Source organism: Ptychodera flava, chromosome 17, assembly GCF_041260155.1.
Source record: "Ptychodera flava strain L36383 chromosome 17, AS_Pfla_20210202, whole genome shotgun sequence".
Lineage (NCBI taxonomy): Eukaryota > Metazoa > Hemichordata > Enteropneusta > Ptychoderidae > Ptychodera > Ptychodera flava.
Window position 1 is genome coordinate 35,376,058 of NC_091944.1, and position 25,990 is coordinate 35,402,047.

Below are 25,990 nucleotides of genomic sequence, written 5' to 3' on the forward strand. Positions count from 1 at the left end.
CTGTAGTATTACCTGACGTCGAACAGATTGCGAAATATTGGTGTTACATTCTGGATAATATATGATGATGACATGCCTGCGAAACCATAGCAACAAATAGTGGGCGTTACTGATGCTGTCTGTTTTAAGTCATCGTTCCGTCACCGATTCACTCGTCCACATATCGATTCGTCAATATCCTGACATTTGGTTTGACGGCAAGGAGTACTTCGATGAAGATACATTTTCCTGGTGATCGGTGTTGAAAACTAAAGGTATCGTATTTTATTTTATCGGCTGAATTAACTTTATGGCAAGACTACAAACAGTCAATTTTCGTGTCTGTGAGCATTACCTCGTGGTTATTATGTGTATGTACCTAACGACAGCTACAAAGCAAATAAGAAGTTAACAACAATTTTCTAATCTGCCACATTGATTCAGACGTCCCTAAGAATGATTATTATCAGGTTTTACGGATTTGCTCATGTGCCTCGTCATTGTTTGACCTTTATAATTCGTCTTTTGCTGGTCATTTCCGTGTAAAAGAAAACAGGTGTGATCAGTGAAAAGCAAACATGAAGGCATAAAAGCAAAGGAGCTTTCTACACGCGACTTTAATCAGAATGCAAGTCTGTGGGCTGACCAGATCTACCATTTCAAAAATGCAACTTAATCGAGGCTGGATTTTATAAACGTTGGAAAAGACAAATCCTTGCCAAAAAGATATAGAAAAAATTGTTTTCAATCTAGTTTGCTGGAGTGGAGCGCAGAATTCCACCAGAAAGTCTCCAAAAACGAAGTAGGTGCAAATAGGGGTAAAAGGTCAGTCAATCAATCTGTCACCTCATACAAACTACAAACAACCAAACTAACAAGATTGCAAAGCAAATATCCATCCGATTCGAATTACATAAACCGTCACTCTTCTCTAACCAAACTAATTTGAAAAGCCGTTTACAGCAACTATTGTTAACAGAACCACGAAACCAGGAACAGGCTAAAAACAGAGAAATAAAACGTGGTATATCTCAAAACAGCCTTCCACAACATGCTTTTCAAACATCGGAAAGCAGAAGCTAGTATTGACCGGAAATGTATTACAATACAGAATAATTAACACAAAACCAAAATTCGAGTAATCGATCTAAGTGCCTAAAACAAAGTAATCGTTGACAGATTAATACAGCATTTACTGTTAACACAACGAGCACTAACCATGCTCAATACATGACCCAAAAACCAAAAATCAAAGCGACCAGAACTCCGCTTGATGCCGGGTCATTTTAATTGTGACATCACGCACCGGATCGCTCACTATAGAGTCAGTCAACAGTGATTAAAAATAACGAATCTGGCTTCTCGTCTTCGAGGACGAAGATAACTATCACACAAATAAACGAAGGGTATAGAAAACATCAAAAGGACTGATGAAAAAACCTCAGGGTCGGTTCCGAAACACCGTTAAGACGAATCACTGGAACATAAAACCGGTTTGACCGGGGACCAAGATCACATGACCAGAGCCAAAGCACTATAGATTCATCGGTGTCTCGCCATGTTTCCCGTTATCATGAAACCTAATTGATCGACACACTATACCGTAAATCACTAACAAAGGTAGAACGATGTGTGAAGTTGCCTTCATTACTTTTATATTTCCAATAAATAAATGTGGATTTCATGTCAGAAAATTAGAGATAAAAAAGAAGAAGCTTCATCGTTTTGAACAGAAGGTAAACCAACAAACACATCGCCTCACTTTTTCCCAAAAAATGAAAATGTATGTTTTATGGTAAAAAATAATGTTTTGGTGTTTTTTCGATGAAATAACAGTTGTTTTCATTTTTCTTATAATTATTTAGGTAAACTCTAGAATTAACAGGGTAACAACATACAGTTCTTCATTTTTACCAAAAATTATTTAAAAAACGACCTTTTTGGTCAAAAATGTAAATACCATGCCAGATCTTGCAATTGAGGATTGTGATTTCCATACACGTATGTTGTAAACTCATTTCACATCATATCAATATCCACAAACAACTGGGTACAAAAAATCAACTTCTAAAGCTTTTAAAAGGGTTGGCCCATAGACTAATATGACACATGAAAACTTCTTAAGCCTTACTGTAACATCCGGGTTATTATTCTGATATATCCTGGATTGCAAAAGGTCTGGGAAGAATAGAATGAGTCAGAAGGGCATTCAAGGTTAAATACACACAGCAAATTTCTCACACGCACGCAAGTTCTATATTTATTTGATCGTTCTATGTAACAGGTGTGTCCATGCACCAAGAAGAAATGAAGAAACTTCTTTTTTACTTTCATTATTTACTCTACATCGCGATAAACTACAAGCATGCAGGAGTTTTAAGTAAATTTTACAAAATTGGTCTATAAAGATTAGTTGGCAGAAAAGCTGGGAGGTGCAGTCCAATTCAAATACAATCATTTTCTTGAAAGCTTCCGAAAAGTTACGAAAACAAAAAAAAATGGATGTAACTACTTTAGCCTTACTGTCTATAAAAACATTCATTTTGGCATTATTTCGAAGTATAAGACGTTTAAACTAAGATGTAAATTATACAAATCCAATGAATGATATGCCAGTAAAAACTGTATAACTTATTGTTCTTTAGTATTTTCATTTGGATTTAACTTAGCTGATTTTATCTATCAAAATATCGAAAAGATATCCGAACGAATAATTGGTGGTGTTTAGTATATCATTTAAAAAGTGTCAGCTTACCGAGAGAGGTTATACATAATTCAACATTTCAATGGTTTGTGTTGACTTGACTGCCTCAAAATTTCATCAACATATAATAAAATATGTATAAATATTAGCTTTTCGCCAAGGCCGCTGTAACATCGCCCCAATTAAATAGACCAACACCAGCAAACCACACTCATCGACGGTATACCATGAGATCTTAACCAGTTCACCACATAAATGCACGAGCGATAGCGAGGGCATATATGGAGTGAATTGGTCAAAACCGAGTGGTATACCGTTGCTGGGTGGTGTAGTTTATTGCTATTAGGCTGCGTTCACAAAAAACGGTTAGGGGGGGGGGGGGCTGGAAGAATTCAGGGGGGATTCGAAAATTTTTGGGGTAGTAGAGGGGGGACTTGAAAATTTGCTCTACCTGTAAGGGAGGAACTTGAACTTTTTTGGTTCACTTTTATGTTTTATATTTTTCGATTCAAATTTTTATAGGTAATTCAATGAAAAATGAATACCATTTTTATGTCATCCAATTGTTGTAATGTTTGTAAAAGTTTAACAAAATTTAGAAACCATTTTGTTGCATTTTATGACTTTTATCTCGAAAAAATCTAAACGTGTGATTTGTTGTAAAAAACCCAAACAAGCCTATAAATAGCAGGGCAGAAGCTGCAAATGTTGATGATTTTTGCAAAAATTTTATGTAATGTATCAACTACAGTTTCTTGCTGTCTCCCTATAGCATGCTCAAACTCACAATATTCAGTTTGTTGACAAAGGCTGTGTAGAATCTGAAAATTCTACGTCGCTATGGGCCCCGATGAACACACTCAGGAAACTCGTATCACGTTTGACTCCTTTTAATTCCTTTGAAATGCATATACACACATGCAGACTCAATAAAGAGTGTATACAGAATACAGAATACGAAGTTCAAAACACGGCATACGGCGCACGGCATACGGCATTTGTCATACGGAGTACGAAATACGGTTCTGAATAGTAAAGAAAAGAAAATTACATGGCAAATAAATTTGTGCTTAAATGAAATTACATGGCAGTTAAATTGAAACTAAGAAATTACAAAGAATTCACTTCAAGTAACTTTAAGACTTGTGTTGGAAACTAAATTGGGTCTACGATACTGTAGTCTGCCGACGGCCATTCTGTATACGTACATATAAATGCCACGTCATCGCACAAGGAATAATGTCAGTCGACCTGCACACTTGAAGGAAAGAAAAGTTATACAGGAAAAGCGCTCTTACTTACCTCAGATTGTGACACTTTCGGGGACGATAGCCAGTTGTACGTGTGCAAACGGCAAAGGACTGAAATCTTGACACCGAACACAGTGTTACGAGAGTCTACACACTCAATTTACCGAGGTGGTCTGAACTGCCTAAATTCAAACTCGGCTGTATAAAGGGAGGGGGTAATTTACATGTTCAGCGTAACACCTGCACAAAAGCCAAACGCCTGATATGCGGGAGAGAATGTACACCTGCACAACACTTGAACACAAAGGAACTTGCACGCACAGGCTGTATATATTAATATGTATTAGGTGATGATTCAATTAGAGTCCAGACTGACAGTCAGTTGTCAGTGATACAAATGCATGCTACACATACACAGACTGTGATAGCAAGCTGAATACTGGACAATTCAACATGCTGTAGGGAGTAGAACAAGAACTCAGTTGTATAAACTAAACAAAAATGTTGTCAAAATTATCTAAATTAATACATATGGAAGCAACATATGGAAGACCACGAGACTTGAAAAGTTATCCCAAATTTTTGAATTCTGGCATAGGAGAATAATCAAATATTAAAGAAAAAAAATTGGGTCACCGTGCTTGATTTTCTAAATTTTCCCATTCTTGTCATAAAATAATACAAAAGCAAAACTTTGAACAGTAAAGACTTAATGAAAAAATACGTGAATAAATGGAATTATTTATTTTTAACCAAATTTGCCATTATTACACCCAAAATTTCAAAGATATAAACATTGATATTTTACCCTTCCAATATTGTCAATTTTGAGTAGCATCTAATTCATATATGTCTTGTACTTTTGAAACAAATTTTTGGTAGGTCACTGTACTCAGTTTTTTACAATATGGCAATTAGCCAGAAATCACAATTTGCCTACTCTCTCATGATCGTCATTTTGTGTGCTTTTCGGCAGGAGCAATTGACCCGGCCAGAGCTGAATTAACTCAAGTTGGCTTAGACTGATAAATCCAAAAAGTTCACTGATGCCTTTTAAATGACTTGTCTTAGGAATATGACTTTACAAAGTGCTAATAACAGGTTGTGTTGAACACCTGTGAGCGGAACGCCGCAATACGTGATATTTTCTGCATGTGTCGCAACTCTTCTCCTACTTCACTCTGGGTCTTTCTGGGGAATAGCCTCAAGCTGTCTGTTGCGAACAGAAGTCGTACGTTGTCCAGTCCTTACCAGATATCGGAGGTACCACGGGACCGTAATACTTGTGTAATTGAAGACGAACACGCTAGTAGAATTGAGATTCATAGCTTTATTTACTGCACGGGAACTCAGCCCGAGTTACAACCTAAACTCTCTCATCATCGTCTCCTCATCGTCTCTCATCGTCTCTCCCTCAATGAATGTCATTTCTCATTTATCACAATTTTAAGCTTACTCTCTTACGTAATCTACCTTTACTCAAACGGTAATACACATTGTATTCTATTGACACACCATCTCGTGATACAACAAAATGCTGACTCTTCATGATATGTTGACTCTGCAAACTTACAGTCATTGTCGGCACTTTTATTGCCACCTGGATTGTCACCTTGAAACATCACGCGTCGTACATGTGTACAATCACGTCACTTTCTTAAATTAAAGATGCTGACGTGTAAAATGCTGACATGGGAGATATTACAGCATAAATCAATATCATAAAACCCTGTTTGTGTCACTCGGTACTAGGTAGAAAATATACGTTCGATGTGAGAAATTTAAGACTGTGACACTCTCCCACACTTTTCAAAACCAGCGTCCTCGCTGGACAATAAATGTACCATCAAAAACAAAGAAAAAATCATAAACATTACATATAGTCGAGTCATAAAAGGAAGTGATTAAAGGAAGCTCAAAAATGTACCAGATCCAGACGATTTAACGTACAAGACAGCAAGGTCACGCCATGCATACACTCAATCACACTGGGGCCCCCATCTCATACTCGCATTTATGTCAAACGTAAATGAATCAACCATGTGACCATTGCAATACCTTATTACAATGCATTTCATAAAGAAAAACGAATGTTCTGAAATTTAGTAATTATAACATTTGCACTAAAAGTCTATTTTCAAAACTCATAAAAAGATTGTCGATACTTCCATACTCTTATCGGTACGAAATCGTTGGGAGAGTCAGTCTGTTGTTGGGATCAAGTCATGTCGAACGTCAATATTGAGTCGGGCCACATAGCATTGTAAGTTTGAACAAGGTCATTGACATCTTGGATATCGCGGTCAAAGGCGTAGGGTAACCATAACAACGATCGATAGGCATCACTAGACTGCAGCAAATATAGCAACTTCCGTGCCAAAATACGAGGCTCTTTTTATCTCCAAAAATAAAAACAACAAAAACGAAACATCAACACAGAACATCATTAAAACTTCAAAACTCCAAAAATACACGCGATAAACCTCAATATCGCCACATCTCCAAAAACTCAATTCCTCAGGCCATTCGGTCAAATCTAAGGACCATTGTATCACTTACGGATCACTAGCACTGGCATTTTTAGCCAACTGAGGGGAGATAAACAACAAAACACCCAAAACTCCTGTACGCGTACCTCATCAACAACAAAATACAACTTCAACACTTCATCAACAAAACAAAACAACACTTCAAAGAAAGAAAGATACCTCGTTTGCATACAAATCCAGAGTATTAACCTTATAAAAGGATGGTTTAAAAAGTACAAGAAAATACAGTCAACAAAACTGAAAAGTAATGCATCTTCTACGTTATTGTCGCACTTTATGGGTGGATGTATTCCGAAATTCTGCTTCGTATCATTGTCAGTTCATTCGTCACGTAATCAGTCCGTGTATTACAAAGCCGACTGGAAAGTGAACCACAAGCATCGCTGACGTTGGCTGGTCGTACTTGTTCTGGACTAAAACACATTGCAAACTTCTTCAGCCATTTCTGTAGACATCCACTCTCTCGTCCGGTGTATCTTCGAGGCATGACGTTAGCACCAATATTAATAATGTCACATTGCCTACCTCGGACGTCCATGTCTGCAACCTGCCCTCGTCTCTCTCGGTCATGGTTCACCTCCATCCGCTGAAGTGCATCTTCGATGCTCCGCTACATACTTGTATCACCATACAGTCGCTCGTGCTGCTGGTTCAGTGGTCCTTCAGCCGGGTCTGCCATCTCTCGTACACGTCGCTCGTTTACTCTACCACCAGTTCTACCACCAGATCTCAGAATCCTACAGCCGTGCTGCTTCAGCTACTCCGGATTCTCACACCAGTGTCGCAACTCTATTCCTACTTCACTCTGTGTCTTTCTGGGGAATAGCCTCAAGCTGTCTGTTGCGAACAGTAGTCGTACGTTGTCCAGTCCTTACCAGATATCGGAGGTACCACGGGACCGTAATACTTTGTGTAATTGAAGACGAACACGCTGGTAGAATTGAGATTCATGGCTTTATTTACTGCACGGGAACTCAGCCCGAGTTACAACTTAAACTCTCTCATCATCGTCTCCTCATCGTCTCTCATCGTCTCTCCCTCAATGAATGTCATTTCTCATTTATCACAATTTTAAGCTTACTCTCTTACGTAATCTACCTTTACTCAAACGGTAATACACAATGTATTCTATTGACACACCATCTCGTGATACACAAAATGCTGACTCTTCATGATATGTTGACTCTGCAAACTTACAGTCATTGTCGGCACTTTTATTGCCACCTGGATTGTCACCTTGAAACATCACGCGTCGTACATGTGTACAATCACGTCACTTTCTTAAATTAAAGATGCTGACGTGTAAAATGCTGACATGGGAGATATTACAGCATAAATCAATATCATAAAACCCTGTTTGTGTCACTCGGTACTAGGTAGAAAATATACGTTCGATGTGAGAAATTTAAGACTGTGACACATGCACATCCTTTACAAATATGCGGGCTTGAGATAGTTGGGGGGACTTGAAAAATTTTGATCATATAAAGGGGGGCATTTGAAAATATTTTAGGGTATTTAGGGGGATCTGAAACAAATAAGATTTCAATCGCGATTCCTCCAGCCCCCCCCCCCTGGTTATTTGTGAATGCAGCCTTATATCATTACCATATGCTATTATACAGTGAATGTGCTTTATTTATGGCAGAGAGGTGAGGGGTCACACAAATATTTCGCTCAAGCAAGGGGAGGGAGGAGTCGTTGGACATTTCTAAATACCCGAGGCTTTCGAGTCCGACCCCGGTCGTAAATTATTACGCTACCTTATGCATCAATTTAGACGAATAAGATAAACAATTCACCACCAGAACGATTTCATTCTCCTTTGTATCTGTATCATTATCCCTTTAGCGATAACAATCTGTCTACTCACTCACCGTTAATTTCATTGACTAACAACTTGTAGCAACAAGTCAGAAAAGTTTACACAAACTCTTGAAAGTACCAAATAACATTTCAACTTCGAATCTCGCTCGTATTAGTGTAAATTATTAATCATATTAAACGTACTCTTTCTGCTAACAATACGTGTTTCGAAATTAAAACTTAATGGAAGGAAAATTTTGGTCATCGTCGGTGTGTGAAATCCCATGTCGTTGGTGACACTGAAAAAAAATTCCGTATGTTGTCCTCAGGTGAACTACAACAACAGTTTCGATGACTTCATCAGCATAATTCGTTAATGACGACAAAATTTATCAATTTCAGTGTGGCGTACTTTTCATAGAGAGCTAAGTTTTGAAAGCGGATGTGACAGCGCCCATGTTTGAGTGTTTGTTTAATTACTGTTTTTGATATACGGTATCGTGCATGCTGTGGGTTCTGGGTTTTGAAAGCTGACACAACAGTACCTGTAAATCTCCTATGACATGTTTCCTATATTCTGAAGGTAACACACACACACACACACACACACACACACACACACACACACACACACACACACACATATATATATATATATATATATATATATATATATATATATATATATATATATATATATATGTATGGATGTATGGATGTATGGATATATACACACATGAGTAATACATCAATTTGTAAGAACCATCTGGGAAATAAAGGTCAATGTATCACTATCCGTCATCAGGATTTCCTGTGCATAAATGTTAACCTTCAAATTGTTCAATCACGGCAACGGCTCTTACATCTACGTTGCAAAGCCCCGCTTTTACAACGAGTAATCTACGTTCACAGAGTAGAGACAGGGGTTTGAGGGTTGTACATTTTTCATTTAATTTTCCCTATCTGAATTTTCTATTGTGCACTGTAACTGGTGAAACTTTGAAGGTTTTTGATCAAGTACGGTGGGAATGCGAGCTTGTCATTGGTCGATAAAGACAAGTTTGATTTATCAAATCTAACCATTAATAAGATCCACATCGAGCATTCATTGATTAACAATCATAAAAAATGTGGTCAAAGTACGTAACTATCTATTTTGTCAAAACCCGACTCTCAATCCAATATTTAGAAATTCAATCTAAGTAACCACAAATAAATATCCGGTTCTCAGGTTAATATCTGGAAATTCAATCTCAATAACCAATGTGCATTTCTAAGGTAACATACATCACACTTGGAAGCCTGCACTTTATCAGATTTATTCAACAGAAATTTATTCAATTGATAAAATAATAAATGGCTCACGAAAGTTTGACAAAGTGAAACGATCACTTCACATATCTAAGTAGGGATAGCCAGGTGTTGAGAAGGGAGCTATTCGGCCTAAATGCCTCGAATAATAAAACAGTCCCCCGCTCAAATGGGGCAAATTAATCATTCAATCGTACAATGAAGTTCACTTGACCAAGCAGGTCGATTGGCTAGAGATGTCTGACCTTTACTCGTTAACAGATTTGTTGTTGCATTTCGCAGTAGCACAGATTGCAGCTGCACTTGTTTTCGTCTATCAGGTATCGACGTTTATAGGCGACTGAGAAGGTACTTAACCCGTGTAAACAAATAAAAGGCCAATTTTTGGTGAGTTTTTTAGGTATAGATTTACCGAGAGTGAACGACTATATCTGCATTAATCACTCACCGTCACCGATTGGAGAACCTTATGAAAATACATCAGGGGCAGTGGTTCGGTAGCGGTAGGGTAGATATTTTATTCTGTTAGTGGGCAGAGTGGAGGGCATTTGTTTTATTTGACTCAGTAGGTAGGGAAAAGATTCTTTTCTGTCAGTGTTTGTGGGTGTGTCAGTGGGGATAATTTTTTAATTCAACAGTTGGCGACACTCGCCAGTCAAAATGTATTTTGAACAAAAATTTTCTGTCCAAAGTAAGAAGAAGTCTAATCTGAAAAAGAGCATACTTAATCGGAAGGACAAATCTTGTGTTAATGAGAGCACATTCGGAACTTTTGTCATGGAGAGAGGGAAGTGGGGAGTTCTTGTAATGGGGAGAGAGTCACTTGGGGGTTTTGGTTGTAGAGAAGGAGAGCGGAAAATATTTGTGGTGGGAGAGTAAGCTTTTTAATATATCATGGCAGGAGGACGTTTTCCAACAACTTTCACTTTCCGTGTCAAATTTGCTTTGCCTAAAATTCTTTTAAATGCTATATTTACACTTAAAGCACGTTTTATGTCTTGAACTGGGTTGGGATGGCTCCAGCTGATACATCCGTATCTTCACAAAACACTAGTTGGTCCTGTACCGTCTGACGGCGCACGCCTGACAACCCTCAATGGTGACACATCCGACCGATGCATGTGACACAAATTTCTTTCAAACTATTACCTAGCTGACAGGCGGGGTCACATTGACTCAAAATCACCTGTGCAGTACAGGCCAACTGTATTGGACAATAAACTGTATTTCTCTTACATTATTTGGACAGGTGATATTTCGTCAGAAAATGGTGGCAGGACCTTCTGGTAAAAAAGTAAGTGGTTGTTACGAAACTATCGTTAGAAATGAATGAATTAAAATTCGTCCTTGTCCGTGGTTTTGTTGTTCTTCACTGCGGAAGTATAGTGGCATTGACAATAACCGTATTCGACCACGAGGTAAGACGATGAGTGAATGGCCAATTATTACTATAGGCCATTTGCTATAGAGGTACAGGAGAATGTTGGCAGGGTTCAATAGAAACAACATATAGACTACTCAAATAAGCTTTGTCCCTAAATGTTGAAGGGCCTGGACATAATTTACTTGGTGAGTTGGTACGATTCAAAAACTGGATGAGTGAAATATACTGGCCTTCCTCTGATTGCGTTTACAAGAAATACTGGCCTTCCTCTTTTCCTTGCTCGAGAAACAAATGGCCCTCCCCATACCAAATAATTTGTTTTATATCCATTGATTAATGTCAATATAACGTGAATGTATATGGAAAGACTGAAAAAGCTATCTGTCTTTCAGTCTCCAAAGAATTATCTTGTTCTCTAGGTAAATATTAGCCTTCCATATAGGTTAAACAGCACAGACTGTTCAACCACTCAATCATCACTGGATCCCCCATGCTCAAATATTGTTTGCCCTCCTCCCGAATCATGCAAAAAATGGAGTGGCCCTACCCCCAAACATTACTTGCAAAACAGTGACCCTATTTCCCAAAACGTACAAGCCCTCGCCCTCGGTTGTATATTGTGATCGGGCCCTATACCTAAAGGTAACTCGCGTTAGATCGACAGCCAATTAATAGTGGCCTTGGATAATTTAAAAATGTCAGAACTTATCGCGTGCTTATTTTCTGGAGGGAAAGAACGGATTCGCATTCGCATTAACGATCTGCAAGAGTTACGGCTTGGAAACTATATATTCGCGATAAACAATTATAACAGTTGAGATTTTGATGTGAAATGTCTATTTATAGCAATTTATCATGTTCGGAGGAAGTTCACACCATAATGTCGCCATTGGCTTTTCGCACTGAGTCCTTTGTCCTAAGGGTAGCTAGCTAGGGTAAGGTTTTAACGAGTCAATCAGTCAATTACTATGGAGAGATGCTGGAAAAGTATATTGTGCTAAAATCAGTGAAATTTTGAGTTAGGCGTTTAGAGTCTGTTGTGCCGTGTTCTTCTATGGAAATAAACGTAGTGAAACAAGACACATCACGGGTGGTTTACCACCCGTAGATTGTCTCACGCTGACCTTTTCAAAATGGCGTTCCACTTCAAAGAGAATAAAATACCCCAAGAGTTGAAGTCAAACACACGAAGTACTCTCCGACGACTGACTTATTATAAATCCTTTATTATAAATTCTTTTCTTAGCGAGTTCCCTTCTACCTCGTGGAAGTTAGAAAGTAAGAAAGACAATATAATTTGAGGGTTCCTTCACAAATGGGTGTTTTGTAGAAAAAGGGAAGTTTACGACTGCTCTCTGAAATGCAAACGCCAATAATGAACCTTTTAATTTGGGCAATGAATAAATGGAAGGAGTACCAGTAATGCAGTGACCTGTATACACAATTTTCATGCGACCTTGACGGGTAACCGCTTCAATAGTTAGAATACAACACAAGCAGACACATTAAGGGGGGCGTCACTATTAACAGCTTGGGGTCGGAAGAAGACCCTCAGTCATTTTCAAATTTTCATTAGCCGCCTTCCTCACCAGCGAAATTTTAATAAGCTACCCCCTTGAGGACTCGAAATTTGTGCGAGACCCCCTCCTCTGCAGAACACACACACGCACGCGCGCTTGCTCGCGTGCACCAATGTTCTCTCCCCCACCCCACCCCCTCCCCCCCTCTCTCTCTCTCTCTCTCTCTCTCTCTCTCTCTCTCTCTCTCTCTCTCTCTCTCTCTCTCTCTCTCTCTCTCCTCTCTCTCTCTCTCTCTCTCTCTCTCTCTCTCTCTCTCTCTCTCTCAAGTTCATAGGTGTCCTCATACAGTGCTAAATGCTAAAAAATAACACAAATTACTTCAAGTATCCTGTTCTGTCTGTCAGGTTGCATTGTAAACGTGACTGAACCTGCAATCACATACCATGGCAAGAATGTAGATGTATGACCTAGCATATTGGGATGTAATGCTGCCTGTCAGGACAGGTCTTCAAGCTGTGCAACAAACATATGTTTGGTCATTTGATGTTTTAATCTCTATAAATAAACTTAAATTCGCCCAGTATCCTCTGTGAAATGCGACAAAGACAACCTTATCACTACAACAAAGTACAAGGACATTTTGAAGTCAACTGTAATGTGTGTAGTAACTGTATCATTACATACAGGTATATATGTTTGGTGACCAGGCAGCTGTGAAGCAGTGAAAATATTTAGGTGAGGAGGTCAAGAAGGGGTCTCCCTCTCCTGATACAGATACATTTGAAAATTTAGCGTTAAAATAGCGTGATTTGCCTATACTTCAGACAACTTCACGTGTGAATATTATTGCATAATCTCTTTGTTTATCAGTTTTTGCATGACCCCTTTCCTGTTCATCGTTTTCAAGTGCCCACCCTCTCATTCCTCTTACTCCCCCCTCGGCTTTAAACAATGTTGGCTCCCTTAATAACCACGACTAACACAAACACTAGCTCTGAAATATATGGCTCTCAACATTGACTCTCTAGCGTTTGGAAAGGCTGCCAGAATACAAAAACGCGTTATATGTGGAAACAAGCACAATTAATAAACGACTAGGGTCCTAGGGGAAATATGTCTCTCTTTGCAACCCCTAACACCAACTGCTATTTTAGATGAAAGTCTAATATTGAAAAGTACAGACGACAGCCCACTGATCCAAGTCTAAAAACTACATACATTTTAACGTAACTAAGTACACATATATTTTATATGAACCGTGTAAGTACGATGCCTTTTGCGTAGTGAACCACCTTACACAACGAAAAATATAATCCTCGGAAGTCAGAATTTCTCCCTATAAACGACCTAGCATGAGTCATTTTGTCCAGCTACAGATGCAGAGTTGTTCGGTTGCTTGAGAACAGTCAATGCATGCAAGATCCTCGTACATCGACAATTCTGATCTTGACACCAGAGATGCACCTTTTTTCAGCCTACTTTCAGCGGCTAAAAATATACCCTCTCCTATGTTGACGCTTTCAAATCTTATATTCAGCCAGATTTGCAATATCTGCCTTGTGACTCCAATTACTTTGTCATTGATATGAACCCTTTGGTATCTCTGTTCATACGGCTTGTTATTTTAAATTTGATGTATACAGTCGTAAATGAAACACGCACACAAGTCTGCTTTTAAGTACAAAGTTAATAAACCTATGTACAGTGGTCACTCAAAGGCCGAAGCAAAAGTGTTCTGAGTGGTGAATTTAGGAAAAGATAAACGTAATAATTAAATTTCATAACATAAATCAAATTTATTGAAAATCATCATAATACATTTGTTCAGTTTCTGAAAGAATTTTGATGCAGATATAAAATTTGTCAAATCAGACTCATTTCTTGACAATTCTGATGCTTTCAGTTTCCGCATGTTTTTGACAGAGGTCATTCAGATTCGCATATGCTGACCATTATACACATGGGTTTTTTTTACCAAACTGGAGTATACATCATGACAACATAACACAGATGGCCGTTCCGTAGAGGGCCTTTAGCGTGTAAAATGTTACGGGACTACCACAAAATGACCACTTTAGAGGGTTGACCGCTCTGTAAAGGTGACCACTAAGACAGGTCAGATTGTACTGAAAGGTCCAACAAATAGTCATCCAGTCCACACTCTACCAAACGGATGAAATCGGAAATTTCGGCCATGCGTTTCACAATGAGCTCAGAATGCAGCAGCTAGAATAATGGCATTTACAAGAAGAGTCTGTAGATCTCCTCAGGTCTTGCGCACCAACATTGACTACCTGTTAGCCTTAGGATCTTGTACAAAATTTCCCCGTCGACTTTCAAACTTATTCACTTTTGCATTTATAAATGGTATACTCCAGCCTTATATGCCTACTAAATCTTTCCGTTTTTCCAGCAGTACTTTCAAAAATACCCTTCCGAAATTAGGATAAAAGTAAGGATTCACCGTGCAAATTTATTTGGTACTTAAAAAACATTTAAATTAACATTTACTGACGCTTGAAATTCAAATATACTGCAAACCCTGTGATAACTCTATAGGGGAATTGAATTTTTAGTTTTCACAAAACTAAGCCAGTGAAAAACTTGATTTAGTCCATGAGCTTCAAAATGAGCACCCACAAATGTAGTCCAAAGAAAATGCTGCTTAAAGTTTGAGAGTCCGAATATCTGTTCTCGAGACTCATTCTACCCTCAGGGACACCTGAATCAAATCTTTTCAATGGATACACAGTGGCTTGATGAGCGCTGAAGAGTAAAACCCTTTGATATTTTTGCGCGGTATATATCATATTAATTGACTGATGGATTGATTGATTGATGCGAAAAAGTTTCGTGAAAATAAAACTCACCTTGTTTGAAAACAATAATTTACATACTTATAGTTCTGTTAAAACAGGTTGCAGTCTACAAGACTTTTGCGTAACTGTAAGCAACGAATACTTGCCAAATTATATTGGTACATGAAACATTAAAGGGTAACAGGCATTTGAAGTTAGTTTGAACCACAATCACAACATTCTTTCTTTACGGCCTTTCACACAGCAGCGCGTATTTTTTCTGGACTCATTGCAACTTCTTCAGTCTTGTTACAATGGTAAAACAGCAGCGTTTTTTCTCTTCAAAGTAATGTTGTTTTTCAAATAGGACAAGACAAGCTCACCGCTCATCCTTTACAATGTATTAATATTCAAACAATTCTTTTTCAACGGATGAAAATGTTTGGAAGAAAGGCATGTCAATGTATAGGCCTGTCTCAGTTGATTGGTCGTGCGTGTATTTTACCTGACGACGCCAACGATACTTCAGCAATACATGACCCGTTCCTTTGCCAAAGGTGTCTCTTGCCATGCAAAATATTAATAAAAGGTCTTGTCGCGGAGAGAGACTCTCAAATAATTAATAGGATGAATGCAAAGTCGCCATTATAATCGCCAATAAAAGACCACGGCTTAATAACGATTTTGGAACCTCAGTCTACTAAAGAGGTTCAAAATCTACAAAGAAAACGCCCGAATTCCCTAAAAATGTCGCCAATTTCTTAATCACAAGTTAGGGAATATAGAACCGGACCACCTGAATTCTTCCGTACGCGTCATCGTCGTAACTTTCAAGATTTATACAAGTATATTATTTTCTTTTTTTTCAGATGTGTGGCTTTTTCAAAGATCAAAGCTGCAGAACTATTAGATGTTTACTTTGGAATAGAAAAACATGTGTCGTAGCGCTTGCATTTATAAGCATGATATCATTATCATCATTACTATCCTTGGACAAATCCACATGTACATGTGACCAGCAATTCAAAGTAACATCCCACACCAGTAGTGCATCTGAGGGCAATTCGCCAGCGAGTCGGAAATCTAATGACACACTTCCTGACAGTGTGAAAGCGGTAGAAAAATCTCTGGAAACAGAAGCTGTGGCCAATAGGACTCTGATCACGGAAGTTATCAAAAGCATTCGAACCAATTGGACATTTAACGCCAAAGCAGCTGGGGAATTCAGGTTTGTTGATTCTTTGTTTGTTTGTTTGTTTGTTTGTTTATCGAAAATTTAATTTTTTGCAATAGACATAACACAAGAATGGCGGCCATTTTACATTTCAACAATCGGTAAATGTTTGGTGATTTGTTCGTCAAGGACCGAAATTTGGAAAGTGACCCCAGAGTTTTATTCTTGGCTTGGTAAGAGAATGGTCGAAAGTTTCATTAAAAAGTTTGAACAAATTTATGTCTTTAAAGCAAACACCGGCGGTTACACAAAATCAGTGACGGAAATTATTAAAATGCAATTCATATATGTCGCAACTTTTACCATTCTTTTTTATCACCGACTATTTAGGGGCCAGAGTTATGAAGAGGGTAACTGTTGATAAGTTCACTATTATACTATTATAAAAGCAGCACTTTTTCTTAGTCTTACAAAGTTATAGCGGTGAAACAGCAATGCAATGTGTGCAATTATTGTGCAATCTTATGGCTGGAAAATAAAATTTAGCGCGGTCAATAGTTCTGTTTCTAACAATTAGACATTACGCGTTGCATCGATACTGTTGAAATCTTAGCACTTAACCATCATTTTGACACTGCAATTGAACACGAAACTTTCTTCAAGGAGAAATCTAATAATGGAGGTAACATCAAATATACAGCTATTTATTATCATGAAAATATAATAACTCTTACTGTACTTTGTTTTGAATTCTTCCAAATTTTTCCAAAATCTACTCTAGTTTAAACACAAGATAAAATAGCTCTACCCGGCCGTCGAAGCATGCTATGGACAGATTGTGTCGCAAAAAATAATACTAACGCTTGACGCTGCCAGGTGTATAGTTTTCCTGTATTTGCTCGTTTGTTCATTCCATATTAAGTGCCGTTATTTTTTTATTAATCAATTAATAATACAAAAGAAGTATTGCTTTTATTTTTCAATAGGATAATTAAAACTACAGCTACCACGCTACAGGCAAGGAAGTACATTTGAAAATAATTTACACATCACTGTCGTATATTTTGGTTAACAGATCACAAGTGGAGAAATCTTGCAATACAACAACCTCGTTTTTAACAACACAGAAATCTGTTGAACTCAACAAAGTGATGAGATACTCGGCGGAGAAGGGAACGATCAACGTAACCTTGGACGTGTACAATCGCTTTCCTAAGGTAAGTGTGTATCTTACTTGTGGCATTGACTGATTTGCTGACAATCACAACGTATTGTCGAAAACTTCCGCGTAAGTGTAACAGTGTAAAGTGAAAGAATAAACGTCGTCAGATTGTCATGTTGATGGTGAGATAATTGCGAAATTGAAGCAATATACTCTGGCACTAGACTGTCGCTTAAATCTTGGAGTGAACGAGATGGCCCTGCTAGTATCTCTTGAATACGTCCGAGAACAGCCAAGCGACTAGGGGGCCAATGCACCTCTCTCCTGTACATTACTAATAAACAACAAAATCGTCACAAAACAGGCGACATCAAAGATGCATACGATGGAATATGTCAACCATATTTCTTGAGATAGCATTCCGAGAATTCCTTCACTCTTGCCATTAAAAATCAAAGCAAAACACAAAACGTGTCTTTGATGTGTTGTCTCCAAGCATGAACATAATTCAGAGATGGATGGATGGATGGATAGAAAGACAGAAAGACAGAAAGCCGGAAGGACAGGTAGACAAGCAAACAAACAGACAGACGACCAGACACATACACAGATAAAAGCTAATCGGAAAAAAACAAGTGTTTTTTCTGGGCCTCGTGAAATCGATTGAATAAAACACTTTAAGTATAACTAAAACGGAATAAAATCGTTTTTGTTTAGGAATCTCCATTGAACAATGCGTTCCACAAAAGATGCAGCGTTATCGGCAGTAGTGGAATATTACTGGGAAGTCAGTGCGGAAAAGAAATAGATTCAGCAGATTTTGTCGTCAGGTGAGAACTTAACGTAATACGGCAGTTTACTTTCGTTACAAGGATAAACAAAAATCACATTCTTTGAGTTGCTCTTTGTATCGCTTGCCGCAGTGTTGGCTTGAACACTAGCCGATATAATTCATAGTTCTGTCGTGCAATGTCATGCAATTCCTAAGACACTTTCATTTAACAGCAATAATACAGTTTCCCAACACGTTCATCCTCCAATTTTTTCACACTTTAGCGTGCGAGTTTTGAAAGAGCAACCCATAACAGTGCTCTTGGTCTGCAGTTGTTCTAGGGCCGGGTTCAATGAACGCGCCTCCGGGACAGATATTCGGACCCTCGAATTTCATCAAAACTTTTCGTGCCCACTACTTGGGTGGGGGGGGGGGTTATTTTGAAGCTCTCAGAGAACGCAAACAATTCGCTGTCCTAGTTTCGAAAATCAAAACTGTATTTTCCCCACTGAGTTAACAAAGGAAAGGCGGCCATTTTGAATTTCAAATATCGGTAAATAGTACCAACTTTTGCACGATGACCCTCGAATTTTATTCCTCATTTGATGAACGAACAAATGAAAGTTTCCTTGAGGAAAGTTTGAGCAAAAGTTTAAGTTTTTCACTTATGAGCGCATACTACCTTAGGGCTAAACTGCGACCTGAGCAGCAGTATTTTATTTGTTCTGATAACTGTGTATTTTTAAGTTTATATTGTCGCTATTGTATATTTAGACTCACAAGAAGCAAACAGGCTTCAACTTAAAATCACACCAAAAATCCACACGTTTAAAATACTGCAACAACCATTGAATTTCAGATTCAACCAAGCCATGGTGCGCAATTATTCCAATGACGCCGGTACAAAGACTCATTTTGCAACTTGCAATCCAAGTATTCTCCAACGTCGGTAAGTATTGGCAGTCTTACTCAAGATATCTCCTTTAGGCTTAACAAAATACAATCACAAACCACGTGCTGAGAATAGGGAAACGTGTATCTGGATCTGGTACTTCGAGCTACAGATTACCCATACGAGTCATAAAATTCTTACTTCACTGAAAAAAACTTCGTTATTCATTTACGATATCCTAAATTGCAAAAGGCAAAATTCTTCTTTCAAAAGACACATTTCTCATTTTTGGGGAACACAACTCATATTTGGTAGACGCAACTTTTGAACAGCAGACACAGCTCCTAGCTCCACGGATTAAACGATCGTTTTAAAAAATAAAAGTTTCTTTCACAACGTTCACAGAGAAAGTCATACGGGTAGTACAGTGACTACGACACTACGACACACCACGTGTTCCAATATTCCTCAATACCCACTTTGTATTCCCATAAAGTAATAAATGAGTTTCGAGACTACCCAGAAATTTGTCCGTGGCTGGAGGAGGGTTGCGAAGTCAAAAGGTACGTTTAAATGAATTAAATGACCTGTAAAACGAATGCGTTGGGTAACTAAATGACCCCAATACCACAACATCGCGGAAACCGTACAGTTGAGTGCCCCAGCAAAGAAACAAATTACCTACCAGCTGTACATTACCAAGTTGATGGCCTTCTTTAAACAATCCGGCTTTTATAGGGGAAGCTGCTGTTTAATCTCACCTTATAGCTGGCGGGGAGGGGGGCCAGTGTGTTTTGGAGATCTTTTATTTGATTCCTTTATTTTCAAACGGCTTGAATTTGTTCACAATACGTTTAAATGGCATGTTGGGTTCGATTTTGAAAAGCGGGTGGTCGGTTTGTTGTACCTGCGAATGTCTCTGTGTGACGTAATCAAGAATACACGTCATCCATTTATCAAAGAAGATTGGCTTACTGTACACATTGACATCTTCGATCATTATTTAAAATCTTTTGTATTTGTCTTTGATTAAAAACGTTTGAGGTCGTGACCGTGAACAAACTCGTCTGTAGTAAGCACACCGATTTATACAATTTCATGTATCGTTTACTGGGCATAGGCGCTACTCAGCCAACGCGACAGAAGAAGCCTGTACACGGCCCGAAGGCTACAATTATTGCAGTTAGCGTAGCATATGGCTCAAGGTTTACGTTGTTTGAGAAATATTTTGAAATACTATCAGCTCTTAGTAGGAAAATTCATGTCAATTTATTTATTGCATATTATTTCACTTCCGTATATATCTTAGCCGAACCGACGTTTAAGCATCCAATGAATCAAATGGGCACAGGGAATGAAAATAGCGCCCTCAACTAGTAATTTATCGAATCAAAGCGAGGTTATGACGTCTCATATTTCTATGTATATAAGATTTTGTCATATCCGGAGATTTTGATTGAAACGAAAGATTTACATTTTACTTGTATAGTCTTGTTACGAAAAAATGATATTCTTTCTTGAATGATTGCTTGGATAGCTGTGTGTAATATTTTAGTACTTTCTATATTTCGTTTTGTAATGTTTATTGAAGGAGGGCAACTCAAAGCAAATCACTTGCATACTAAGTTAGTCGTCCTCATTCTTTTGAAACAAGTTCAAGTGGTCACCTCTAGTTACAATTTCTCGGAATGGGCAAGTCACCTGCTGATGACGTATGTTTTACGTGAAATAGTTATCTTGATGTCGGTGCATGGTGCATTTGTGTCACTTTCCAGTTTTTCTTTCCGCGCCTGTGAAGTTTGTTTTTACACTTACTCGCCAAAACATATGTATAAGTCCAAGCATCAAATATGTTTGCGATTGTAAACCTATTTCATCGATAATAGTCAGGTGTAACCAAGATACATAAATGAGTATTTTATCTATTTGGTTTACAAGGTATTCAAGTCTTACGAAAAAGGAATCGGCGGAAAAATTCAAAGCGTTTATGACGTCAGAATATGGAAATTCTATAGTATATTTTCCTGCTTTTACCCATAAATTCTGCACCAAGTTATCTTTCCGTGGACAAGATGCACTCAAGTTAACGAATATGAGTGTTGTGTTTGGCCATCCAAGTCACATCTCTTCCTCGAATGGATTCTGGAAACGACGAGGTGTCAATGCGAGACATTTGTCTTCAGGTAGGCCTAAATGTTAAACATAGTCACAGTATTGAAGGAACGCACGAGAGCACGTCGAGGTCACCACGATATGGACCAAGTGTCAAATTTTACCACAATACTTTACATTGTCGTCCTATAGTTGAAACTATAGCTGTCACTGCGAAGTTCTTCCAAGAATTTCTCGTATTTGTTTTTTTTTTCAAATATGACCCAGATATCAGAATTAATGTGACAGTAATCAGGCACCTGTGTGCCCACGTGTTGAGTGGTGAATGTTTCAAAACAGTACTACGTTTAATAGGAAATCACATTGCCATCCACCTCCATATACCCATGCTAGGCTCCCTAGTAAAGTCAGTGTGGGGGTTCATGCTAGTCGACAATTCAGTCGGTAGGGCCTACTAGGTGTAGTAGTAAAACACGTGACGTCTTACACTATACATTTACATACCAGAATAAGTTTGAAAGAAATAAGAGATTAAAAACAATTTGATCGTTGCTGCGAAATATAGACTATTAGATGGTTCAGGAAAATACCATCAAAGCGGGTTACCGATCGAAACATCGTTGTCTAGGACTACTGTGCTAAATACTGACGCTATGGACCCAGATTCGGCTCTTGGTACGATCATGTTTTATTTACTATAAACTTACGTGCAAAGATACATAAGAATCACATTTTGTGGACAATGTTGCAACCTCTTACGTGCCTTTTTTTTCTTTTATAAGGTATCCTGTTACTTTCTGGAATAGTAAATTTTTGCGAAGAACTTCATCTGTACGGATTTTGGCCGTTTTATGAAGATTCGGAAGAGAACTCAATCAAATATCACTATTTTGATGATGCTCTTATGCAGTCGGCTGCAAAAATGAAACAGAAGTACCACAATATGCCATCCGAGTTTCAGTTGTTAATTGATCTTCATAACCAGGGAATTCTGCAACTACACCTTGGCAGTTGTGTAAAATGACCTGTGTCTTGTCTTTATTTTGTTATTAGAGCACATCAATGTATGAATTGCTTTGCAGTGTGCATCTAATTAATGACAAAAAATCATGTCGATCGTTTTACAGGGCACAAAAAATCGCAGTTTCAATCCAATTTGGGAAAATATAAAGCCTCTGCGGTTCTGCAGTTATTTTGAGTCACTTCTTGATTTCGTTTGTCCGAGGGGCATAACGGATGGTAGCAGGGACAGCCAGCATAAGTGTTCATGAAAAAGGCGCGTACAAGCCCTTTCGTCTCAGGTACGCGAACAATGTTTTTCTGATCAGAGGGTGGGGAACGGCGGGCAATTTTTCTCGTGCGAGCGGGCTGGTGATCATGCACTTCTTTCTCTTTAATGAGCGAGATCTCATGATTCTTTTGAAATAAGTCACTGCGGTCAATTCGGGTTACAATTTTTCGGAATGGGTCGGTCGTTTGCTTATTGCGTATATTTTATGTCGGTGGTTAAAAAAACAAAGTAATTTCCTTCAGTGTATTTACGGTTGTAAAGGGTGAATTCAGATAAATCGTTATGACTGAAGTACCAAACTGGCGTAAGTTGTGAATTCCATTGAGTTTATAGTTGAGAAGGAGCCACTGTTTCAAGTGATTTATTCCGTCATCCATCGGATTTTTCTCCATAGAAAGACGGAGGTGAGAGAAGGTTGTGTCAAGTATAATTTTACCTATATGACACTGGCAAAGTTCCTGGATTGATAATGGATTACATCATGTTCTATTCTGCTTGTAACGAAAGTTTTTGTTCGGCAGCATAAATTTGCACGAAAATTTGTTTAATTTCCAGTCACCTTCGACACAGTCACAAACTCTTATGATAATTTTAAGCTGCCCAAAGCTTGTTGCACCCCTCCAACCTAACAATGGTCAAACTGTTATGAGTGGTTTGTCGTAAACTGCAGCTAACTACAGGAGCTAAATTTAAGGAAAATCGTAGGCGTGTACATGTTTCGTATAAGATGTAGTAGTAGTAGCATTGATGATGATTGGGGTGATTGTTCCATGTGTATCACAGTGACGTAAAATAAAAACTCAGTGCATTCTTGAATATAACCCTAAATCCCCGTCACTATGTAAAAATTGATGGACACGTAACATTTTCAAAGTTCACAGCAATAAAATGTAAATTTACAGCGATGTAAAGCACATATCAATGACAAATTACGTGTCTTTATAGAGTCTTCCTAGGCTTCTTAGAAATGTTCTTTCAGTGAAATGCAGGTATGCTTTTTCACTGTTCTTCTTGACTTTTATCATTCTAATCGACACATTGAATGTCAGGGATTTCTCTGTGCTTTAGCCTTGAGCCAAGCACAGTTTTTGAATAAGAAAATTCAGCAAGAACAGTGAGGTCGAATGACGACTGTACACTTTCATATGTCTTTCCTTATTGATCGATGATACATTTTGCATCAATTTTATGGAGAATGTCCTTCATTGTTTTCTCGAGTACAGACTACAACATTTTCTGAATGGGACCAGCGATTGTAGAATAACAACAAGTATTGCCCTTGCAGGTCTCTCAGATATAAACATTCAACCTCGTTTTAGAGGTGCCAGTTTTGTAAGTTCTGTATATTTATTCCTTGTTGATTGATGACATAAATTTTGTTTGAAATCTATGTATACTTAAGATGCACTTTTTAATACAAATATCGAGGTTGCTTTTGACTTCAATAAATGTTCATGTTCATAGAAAATATAGAGGCTTCGAAAGTGTGAAATGTGATGTTAACTAAAATTAGAACTCTCTTTAAAGTTCCATTAGCTGTATCTTCTGGCGATTTTTCCGTTAGTTTTGATTGAAATGATCACTGGCTCATGTTGAATAGCCTGTCAAATAACAGAGAATCGCATATTATTCGGAAACATTACGTGCCCTACAACTAAATAACATGTGATTTTACACCGAAAATTTCAATTCTTGTCCGGACAGAAATACAAACTCTGTTGACATGCGGATTGCAACGTAGGCATTCTACTATCTGCACCTGCGCGAGCCATTTACAGCAATTTCAAAATAAATATTCATTACTTATGCCCGGTACTTACGTCGTAGTCCATTGTCCGAGCACGTTTCGTAGCCAGATGTCTGGCAATCCACGACGCGATGTTGTTTTGATCCCGCAATAAACGTGAACTTGTACATCTCGCGTGATCGCGGCGTCACCATATCTGCGTTCTCCCCAGCACCCTGAGCATGCCAGACGTCAACAAACGAGCTCGGAAGGGCAACACGTTTGAACAAAAATTAGCAGTTTTGTGTGGCTATAACATCACTAATCATGTTTGTTCCTTCGTAAAACAACATTTTGCAACAAATATGAGCCCCCAACATGAAATTTTCCGAGGTATTAAAAAATTGTCAAAAGTTACAAATAATGGCCCTTTAACAACTCAAAAAAGCCGAATTCGCCTGAAATGTTGAGAAAATTTTTACAGTATGCAAGCTTCTCCTTAACTTCAAATTAACATAGTGGAGCGCCAGTACTACGCTTGTATTATTCTGATTTTTATCAAAAGTGTGACGTACGTTTAGTTGATTTCTCTGCTTCCTTACAAGATTTGCCAGTGAGGGCGTGCTTCCGAGTACTGACTCTGTTCATTCGCTTGCTTCTCGAAACTATCGCCTCGTTCTGACCTTTTCCCCAAAATGTTTGTTTGTTGGTGTTATCACTTAGAGGTTCAACTTTCGGGTATACTTGTCAAGATGAAAATTACGAATTATATTAAGAGAGCACTGCGAACTTGGAAAACATGTTCTCTCAATACGCATACAAAACTAACCATAGGGCCGCGTTCAAAAAAAATGGTGAGGGGGGGCTGGAGGAATTGCGATTGAAATCTTATTTTTTTTCAGATCCCCCCCTCAATACCCTCAAAAATTTTCAAGTCCCCCCTCAATACCCTCAAAAATTTTCAAGTCCCCCCCCCAAATTACCATATAGCCGCATATTTATTAGGAATGCACGCAAAGTAAAAAAAAAAAACATGTAATGTGTCGTTCTGCACGCAAATGTTCAACACTATCTCTTATCAGCAGTTGTAGAGCCATATACCTAGGGCAAGTTCTTAAATTGATTCATTTTTAAATGCATCAGTGAACCTTTTGGATTTCTCAGTCTAAGCCGACTTGAGTTTATCCAACTCTGGCCAGTTCAATGGCACCAGCTGAAAAGCACACAAACTGACAATCATGAGAGAGTATAAAAATTGTGTATTCCTAGCTCGTTTAACCAAATTGTGAAAAAATGAGCACAGTGACCTATCAAAATTTTTTTTTCAAAAGTACAAGACATATACAACTTAGATGCCACTTATAAAATGTTTTACAAAATTGACAATACTGGAAGGTTAAAATATTCCATGAAATTAATGTTTTAATCTCAGAAATTTTGGGTGTAATAATGGCAAATTTGATAAAAAATAAAAGATTCCATTTAGTCACACATTTTTTCCATTTAAATTAGAGTCTTTACTGTTCAAAGTTTTACTTTTGTGTTATTGGTACAATGAGA

General features: G+C 38.1%; 1 protein-coding gene across 4 annotated transcripts; it reads left to right on the forward strand.

Annotated features, from left to right (window-relative positions):
* The first annotated feature begins 150 nt into the window (after positions 1-150).
* On the forward strand, positions 151-24,168 carry LOC139116169 (CMP-N-acetylneuraminate-poly-alpha-2,8-sialyltransferase-like). 4 transcript variants are annotated; one of them, XM_070678717.1, is made up of 8 exons: positions 151-254; positions 10,849-10,893; positions 16,171-16,529; positions 17,551-17,692; positions 18,355-18,467; positions 19,269-19,358; positions 21,240-21,484; positions 22,196-24,168. In XM_070678717.1, the coding sequence occupies exons 2-8, from the start codon at positions 10,867-10,869 to the stop codon at positions 22,435-22,437; spliced, it is 1,218 nt and encodes a 405-aa protein (XP_070534818.1). In that variant the 5' UTR covers positions 151-254; positions 10,849-10,866; the 3' UTR covers positions 22,438-24,168. The 4 variants fall into 4 exon arrangements, with proteins under 4 accessions (XP_070534818.1, XP_070534820.1, XP_070534817.1 ...); XM_070678719.1 differs by lacking the exon at positions 10,849-10,893 and having other exon boundaries at positions 155-254; XM_070678716.1 differs by lacking the exon at positions 151-254 and having other exon boundaries at positions 10,759-10,893.
* The last annotated feature ends 1,822 nt before the right edge of the window (positions 24,169-25,990 follow it).

What these genes read in the sequence shown, in the direction of transcription:
- LOC139116169 (XM_070678717.1), top strand. Translation starts at nt 10,867, where the DNA reads ATGGTGGCAGGACCTTCTGGTAAAAAA. An exon ending in AAAGCAGCTGGGGAATTCAG is followed by an intron (nt 16,530 to 17,550) that starts GTTTGTTGATTC and finishes TTTGGTTAACAG; the next exon opens with ATCACAAGTGGAGAAATCTT. An exon ending in CCAAGTATTCTCCAACGTCG is followed by an intron (nt 19,359 to 21,239) that starts GTAAGTATTGGC and finishes TTGGTTTACAAG; the next exon opens with GTATTCAAGTCTTACGAAAA.